Source organism: Humulus lupulus, chromosome 7 (assembly GCF_963169125.1).
Source record: "Humulus lupulus chromosome 7, drHumLupu1.1, whole genome shotgun sequence".
Lineage (NCBI taxonomy): Eukaryota > Viridiplantae > Streptophyta > Magnoliopsida > Rosales > Cannabaceae > Humulus > Humulus lupulus.
This window is the reverse complement of record NC_084799.1, coordinates 115,568,141-115,576,002: the sequence shown is the minus strand read 5'-3', so window position 1 is coordinate 115,576,002 and position 7,862 is coordinate 115,568,141. Positions and strand designations below refer to the sequence as shown.

Below are 7,862 nucleotides of genomic sequence, written 5' to 3'. Positions count from 1 at the left end.
ACTTGGCTAGAAACACCTTGAGGCTTGATAATTCCAGAAAGCTTTTCCAATAATCTGTGAGAGATCCCTTAGTGCTTGAGTTAGGGGGAAATAAGCTTTTGGACAAAGGTTTCAAACCTTGTTCAAGTTGGTGATCCCCAACACTCTTCACTTTGGTTGTGTGAGTGAGTGTTTATTGTTTTGATTCTTGTTCTTATTTTCTTGTTCATATTTTCTTCTATTGCTCTTTCTTCTTTTCTTCTTATTCTATTTACTTGTACTTTTGTTTAAGAGTTGTAATCCTTTTATTTCCTTTGTTCAAACATTTCTAGTTTACTTGTATCTTTTTGTAATAGAGTTGTACTTTCTATTTCTATCATCTTTCATCTCCTTCTCCTTTTATTTTTATTTTAAGTTATAGAGTTGTAACACTTTATTTAATCAATCCTTGTCTATTGTAATATATTTTCATAGAGTTGTAATATTTTCTTACCATTTCCATTGAGGCAATACATATTTTCCTAACAGGCAGCACGCGAGGCACGCGGGTCTCGTGGACGCGCAACGTGGTGGCAGCGTGCGAGGCGAGAGGGTCTCGCTGGGCACGCGGGCCTCGTAGAGGCGCGACATGGTGGCAGCGCGCGAGGTGAGAGGGTCTCGCTGGGCACGTGGGCCTGGCAGGGGCGCGACATGGTGGCAGCGCGCGAGGCACGCGGGGGTGCGAAATGTTGGTAGCACACGAGGCTAGAGGGTCTCGCGCATACAGGTGCCTCGCAAGATCATGTTATCATCTAGGGTCTCGCTAGGCCTCACACCCGCGCATGAGGATTGGGCCTCGCTATGCGAGGCCCTTGGCCGAGTCCGAGGGAGGTGGCATGCCTATGCGCCTGGCTAAGCATCTTCGCGCGAGGAGTTTGAAGGAGATGCGCACCCTTGTGCCTGCAGGTGGATGGTGCCTCTGACTCTGCGAGGCACTACGCGAGGCCCTCTTCTCGGGTGCCTTGCTTCTTAAACGATTTTCCCATATTCACAGCACGGAATGATTTCGTGAGGCTTGGGGCCTTGCAAATGTGTGGCCTCTTGGTGGCATATAATAACCATCTGCCTCTATCGTGTACTTAACACCTTTGGTGCCCCTTAGCTATTTACTTCAATAAGGGACCGAACCTTTTTTTCTTGGTGGATTTTTGGCGCCCACAATAGGTATGCAAGATCATTATGATCTCATCAAAGTAAGTATCTTCATTTGTTCAAAAATAAAGTTACAAAAATTTATTTGATCAATAGGATAATCATGAGTGACTATGATTTATGGTCAACATTAGGGTTGATCAGTACAGCGGAAGCGAAAAATAGAATAAATTAATAGTACTAGCATACAAAATTCATTTCAAACTATTAGCCTAGAACTTCAACCAACTTCATTTTTCTTTTAAGGAAGACAGCTTATCCATATAAGACAAAAGCAGTAGACATACAAATATACCATAATGATTATACAAGTTTACATATCCAAAATGTCATGTGAGAGGCTCATCACCCATTAATTTAAAACTTAAAGCCATTTCCATAGAAAACTTTTAGGCTTGGGATTTTTGTTTCAAGTTACTTTCTTACATGAACAATTGATTGATTTATGCATGACAAATTTCTTATTAGATTGAAAGTATTCGTATTATAAACGATAGTAAATATGAATCGACATTATGGTTAATAATATATGCTGCTGAGTCAGCTTCTGAAAAAGTTTCTCTGTTCTAGAACAAGCAACTGTAATCATCATTCTACCTTATGATAATGTAAATTAAATGTTGAACTCATCCAGTGTAGTATGAGATTCCATTTTAAAACTTCTAAAGTTCAAAATGGGCAAAACCACCAGCTATTACTATCAAAACCCTGTACAATTGGTATAAAAAAAATCAAGATCTTGAAAACCAAAATATTACAAAAAGCACCAAAATGCTCTCATCCCATGCTGAAAACATATTTGTATAAGCCACTAACGGGTCCCTCAACCCAACTAACTCAATTTCCACTAGAAGCTGATAGATTTCCACTACAATTTGGAGGCCATGATGGAGGACCTATTCTGTATCTAAATGTACAGTCCCAGGAATTGGTTTAGCCTGTTCATGGTAATATTTGGGAGCTGTGGCTCTGTTCTGCCGAAGCTCGCCATCTTCTTTTCCATCTTAAGAACTCGACAATTATGGAGCTCCCACTCATGGCAACACCAAGCCCAGCAAATGTGGCCAGGAGAATACACAGAACTGCTTGAACACGAATCTGAGGCCACAGAACAATTCTCAGCCATGTAAAAGTTACATAAAAAATGAGTCAAAAGTTGAGGTGAGTTTAGGGGTCTCAAAAGCTCAAAAATCCCATTATGAACCAACTTCACAAGATCGCATCATAGAATGTTAGTAATTTAACAAGACTCTAAATTCTTTTCCAAACTCACTAATTTAGAATTACAGATAGACAGCCTGTTAAGAAAAGGCTTAACAAAGGTTAAAACTGCAGGAACTGCAACTTGACATTGCATTAGTGGAGCACAAACCTACCAACCAGTATAAATGAAGTTTGGAGCTGACAAAAAGGTTCATTGCAATCCAAGTTCCAGGAGGTGTAAACTTAACGCAGAGATAAAATTACACAGGCTCCTTAAGTGGCATCTATACAATCTTTTATGACCAAACCCCTATTGAATCCTTTCCAATAATCTATATCAGGAAAAATTTCCTATGGAGCAGTAGTTTTAATTGCTTTCTACCTTTAAATGTATTCAATACTTGGGCTTCAAATCAATCAACTAAAGGATAAGACAGTTAAGAGTTGCATCTTACCAAGGAGTAAAATATGTGTGCAAATAGAACCACCAGAGCAAATTGAATCGATGCATAAACCCAGACAAATCTTCTCTTCACTAAACACCAAAGCAAAAAATAGTTGGGTAAGTGATAAACAATCTTGAGAATTTAAATCATCATCAAAGGATGCGAAAATAACATATCATCCACAGTACCAGATAAGTAGTAACATGTGTCTCAATCCATATTAAATATCACGAGATTCATTTTAGTTGCAATGGGGCATTTGTGATACTAAAGAGTAGTTATCCTATCAATTATCTAATCTGAAAATTCACTTAAAAAGCCATAATATAAGGGAAAAAAAGAAAAGTGACACAAATGGTAAAACACATTGCATTTTTCTTCTTGACAATTAAAAAAAAATGACTAAGCATGTAAGTTTTGAAGGATCTTAGTCGGCATACCCATGGTTGATGCAGTCATAGATGAGAGGAGACCCAGTACACAAGAAAATGGAAGAGATATTGCTATTGCTCCTGTTCCCATTTTCCCCACCTGCACAGAGAATATATTGCATATCACATAACCATTGACAATTAACATATTGAGGTAGTAATGACAGAACCATAAGAAGAATTACTAATCTTACCAGGAGCTGCTCAAGAAAACAAAAGTAGGCCAGCATGCTGATAATGACAAGAACAGGTACTTCTTGCCAAACCCTAATAATTTGAAAATTAAAAAAAAAATTAGTACATTTACATCTTATACTAAACAATACTAAAACAAGATTTTCTCTCACGTATAACAGGGGGAAAAAGATCATCTTTTTTATGCACAATTTAAATATCATTACATATGTGTGCATGTATGTTTACTTGCCTGAAACCATTAGCATCTACTTGCTGAGATCTAGCTCCACTATTTTGAGTATGGATACTTTGGACTCGTAACAGTGTGACAGATAGGTTTCGAACCTCTTGCTTGCAGATATCACAGGTCTTGTTACCTTTGATGCTGAACCATTTCACAGCACATTCTTGATGGGCCAGAGCAAGCTCTCCTTTGCAGCTGCATTCCATCTTAAGAGTCTCCCTCCCTTCACATAGTTCAACAAAACAGATTCTACAGACAGCCTCTTCTTCAGGTATGTCTTCACCATCCGCATCATCATTTTCTAAACCAACCATTAACACAAGAAAAATTAGAACAGAAGATTTTCCCAACTGCAGATATAAATAATTTATAACAGATGAATTTGAAGGACAAACTGTGACTTGGTTAACATACATTTGCAGTCTAATGTTTTCTTTTACTATTACTATATAGTTCCATTTTTATTCTTCATCTCTGTTAACACTAACAACTAAAAGAACCTTTAGGAGAAGTTATTTGCTTTGAGAAATGCGTACAGAAATGTTACACATTGCAATTTGCAAGTAAAAATTAAAATACTGAAAAATCTGGAAAAATTACATGATATCAATTGAATAACCCAACTTTATATAAATTATGATCAAAACTGCCAAATATAAGCCAAAACACTTTTTTTCAATAGGCTTGAAATAACTTAACCAATCAAACATACCAGCATCAACTGTTGGTGAACCAATCGATATCACATCCCCTTCTTTAACTCGAGGAGTGGAAGGAATTACACGAAAAAATGAATCCATCCTCTTTAAGCTTTTCTCTTTATTATTGACAGGAACTGAAAGTGAGCGAGCTATATTTCGATTTTGGGTTCCTCTTTTCTGAACAGACACCAAAGCTAAAATTAAAAAGCATATCAAAGCAAAACATGGCATTGGATACCATTCTGTGACTATTTAGCACTTAAGCATAATGTCATGAAATTGAAGTGCAAAAAAGAAACTCAATTATTGATGCACTTAAGCATCAATAGTTCAACAAGTTCGAGGAACTAGACTCTGAATCTTAACCGGCATGCTGTCATAAAAAGAGGCCATAATAAGCAATAACACTTACAATTCGGTTTGGAGTGCCACCTACACTTCCACTGGGTGTAGATTCTGTGTTTGAATCCATAATTTGAGTTACAGGTAGTGACGATGTTCTGTTTATCCTGGGTGTGAATAGCTTTGTAAGGGACATCGACCTTGAGATGGTAGGCTTCTCTCGTGGCCCTGTAACTGATGCTTCTGAAGATAAGTTGTCAGCCTTCTCAACATCTGAAGAAGATCGATACATGAAGCTGAGCTTTGGAAAGAGACTTTTTATAGATGATTTTCCTTTAGATGAAGAGGGGCCTGGGGATCCATGAATCCTTGAATTAGTCGAGCTGGATGTCAGGACAAAATTCACTTTCTTTGGGTTAGGACTTGGTGTTGGTGGCATCTTTATCCCAACAAAATCCGGTGATGATACATCTGAAGCTCTTGAGGGTATCTCCAAGAAGAGGCCCGGCCTCTTCCACGGATGACCTTCTTGTGTTTCTTCAGTTATGTTCATTGACTCTTCAACCTGAAAAGAACAAGCTTATGTCAATTGAGCAAGGAGAGAAAGTACACACATACAGACATATAAGATAAAATATTGAAACCACCATACTAGATTTAAGAAAACTACTACTGCACCGAAGGAGAAAAAAAACATAGCATTTTTCCAATCTATTAGCTATACATAAAGCTTATGTTCAACAAGGACACTGGTGATTTCTGGGGGAATAATAAAAAGGCATACTATTTCATTGAATGAAGATAACATCAAAGAAAATGTCAAAGATGGGTTAGTTATGTTCAACGTAAATTTTGTTAGACTAACAATTGCAACTTGATCACTTGAAATAGGCGAAAGCTGTCTATGAAAAGTAAAAAAAACCCATCATCAAGGAAGCACCATAATAAAATATGGCCTTAGATGAAGCTAAATGAATAACAAGGAAATCCAAGTCGCAAACTAAATCAGATGGAACTTTGGTCAATAGTTTCAGCTGAACATAGATATTCTGATTCGGTATAATTGAATAAAGTTCATCTTTAAAAGATTCCAAGATTCCCTGTATATTTCAGTAGTATTTGTATATCTTGTCTGTTTGTAGAACCAGAGAAATAAAAAGGTAAGGCATAAATTGGGGTCCAAATTCACAGCAGATTCTATATTTCTCCATTCATTCCAAATTCACACTCGGGTCCTGTCAAACAATGGTTTCAGGCTTATTTCAAGAAATCATAAATCTGAATTCATGCAATCTTCTATTTTGATTATACTTTGTATATTTCGGATAACTAAAACTAATTGAGTTAAAAACTATACATACATACACATATATATATATAACATGAATGATCATCGTTAGATCTAATGACTCAAAAGAGAAAGAGCTGAAAAAACACAAGAGATGGTACTGAGTAACTGAACCATTGGTTTTACATATATTGGTTCCTAAAAACTATAATCACAGCAGGAATAAACACAAAGTAGAGCCTAATGAAAGAACAAAAAAAAACAGCAATATGATCAAAATACACAACTCCCAACTTTAAATATTAAAAAAGAAAAAAAGAAAAAAAGAGAAAGAAACTCAAAACGCCAATAACTCAAATCGTGGAGCATGAAGGAAGACAGGATAAAACTAAAAACACTTAAAAATGACTTGTCTAGAAATCCACAAAGCATGGAAGTAAAAATAAGCATCTGATAAAAAGGAAGAAAACGAAATAGATACTAAAATAACAAATAATGGAAGGAAGAAAGAACCTTCTGATTGTGAACAGGAGGAACAAGAGTGTTAGTCTCTTCAGCAGAACGCTCCTCGAGCTCTCTGGCCACATTCTTGTCCTGATGATCAGTACCCATTTCCTAAAACTCAAAAACCCAGATAGCAAAATCCAAAACTAGCCCAAAAGCTGAGACAGAAGCTCCATATCTTAAGCTCAAGTTAAGGACAGGAAAAAAGGGTAAGAGAGGAGCACAATTATGGAGACTTGCTTAAGAAGAAGGCGAGAGAGAGAGAGAGAGAGAGAGGGAGAGAGCGAGCAGAGCAATTAAAAAAGAGAGGTAGTAGTGATGATGAATTGGAGGAGTTGGGGTTAGGAGATGAGAGCCTCATTTATGGCAAAAGTAGAGAGAGAGAGAGACTGGCCTACTGCCATCCCATTCCCACATTAGCTCTCTCTCTTTCTCTTTCTCTTTCTTTCTCTCTCAGAGTGGTGTGCAGTTTTTGCTGAGTCATGCTTAATGCATCTTTTCCTTTTCAAGACCAATTTTTTTTTCTTTTTTATATTGAGTTTATCTTTCTCCTCATCATCCCTAAAGTTTCGCGAGAAAATAAACAATTTGAAAAAAAAAAAGAAAAAGTTGTTTGGCCACCGGGAAACTACCTGAACTGTTAAACGTTACAAATCATGTAATAAATAAATATGACCACCGCCCTACAGAGCATAAAAAACTCTAATTAACTTACTTTCTGTTTGGTTCCCGGGAAACTCTGCTTTTTCTTTTTTCATTCTCTTCAACTCTCCCAGACGTTATTATAAACAGGTAAAGATTTCACGTGGTTGCGATTGTTGTTTGTATAAGAGAGCGGTGCTGTTCGTTGTTAAGTAGACTAGTCATATTTCACTCTCCATTTTTATGTGTTTATCCAAACCCAACCAATTAATTGCATATTTTTTTCGTCACAATATACTAATTACATAAAATAATTGACTACATATTCTCGAATAAAGTCACAATTTTTTTAATGTTATATAATTATAGGGAATTTCTGCTATAAGACATGAGAAATTTGAAATTGTAAGCTTAACGAGCGGTATTAAGTAAAAAAAATATATTAAGTTCTTTGATCATTTCAAAATAATACTAAATTTTTTTTACAGTACCTAAAATGCTCCTAACACAAAAATCCCCCCCCCCCCCCCCCCCTCCCACTTTTGATTCTCCTCTCTCTTCACTCCCTCACTCTCACTCTCTCGGTTCAGCTCTCCCCCGCCCAAAACCCATTGAACCCAGCCCATCTCACCTCCGTCGAATCACCATGCCTCCATCGACCTCCGTCCATTTCTCTGTCGAACCCCTTAGCCATAAAAATCGAAGAGCCGCATC

General features: G+C 37.1%; 1 protein-coding gene across 1 annotated transcript; it reads right to left on the bottom strand.

The window, feature by feature from the left end:
• Positions 1-1,667: 1,667 nt before the first annotated feature.
• On the bottom strand, positions 1,668-7,280 carry LOC133788561 (uncharacterized). Its single transcript, XM_062226083.1, has 8 exons — positions 6,516-7,280; positions 4,785-5,279; positions 4,384-4,549; positions 3,678-3,972; positions 3,445-3,517; positions 3,260-3,350; positions 2,829-2,908; positions 1,668-2,268 (listed from the first exon to the last, which is right to left on the bottom strand). The coding sequence occupies exons 1-8, from the start codon at positions 6,612-6,614 to the stop codon at positions 2,113-2,115; spliced, it is 1,455 nt and encodes a 484-aa protein (XP_062082067.1). The 5' UTR covers positions 6,615-7,280; the 3' UTR covers positions 1,668-2,112.
• Between the last annotated feature and the right edge of the window lie 582 nt (positions 7,281-7,862).

What these genes read in the sequence shown, in the direction of transcription:
- LOC133788561 (XM_062226083.1), bottom strand. Translation starts at nt 6,614, where the DNA reads ATGGGTACTGATCATCAGGACAAGAATGTGGCCAGAGAGCTCGAGGAG. An exon ending in GTGGCACTCCAAACCGAATT is followed by an intron (nt 4,550 to 4,784) that starts GTAAGTGTTATT and finishes GTGTCTGTTCAG; the next exon opens with AAAAGAGGAACCCAAAATCG. An exon ending in TTCACCAACAGTTGATGCTG is followed by an intron (nt 3,973 to 4,383) that starts GTATGTTTGATT and finishes TGGTTGGTTTAG; the next exon opens with AAAATGATGATGCGGATGGT.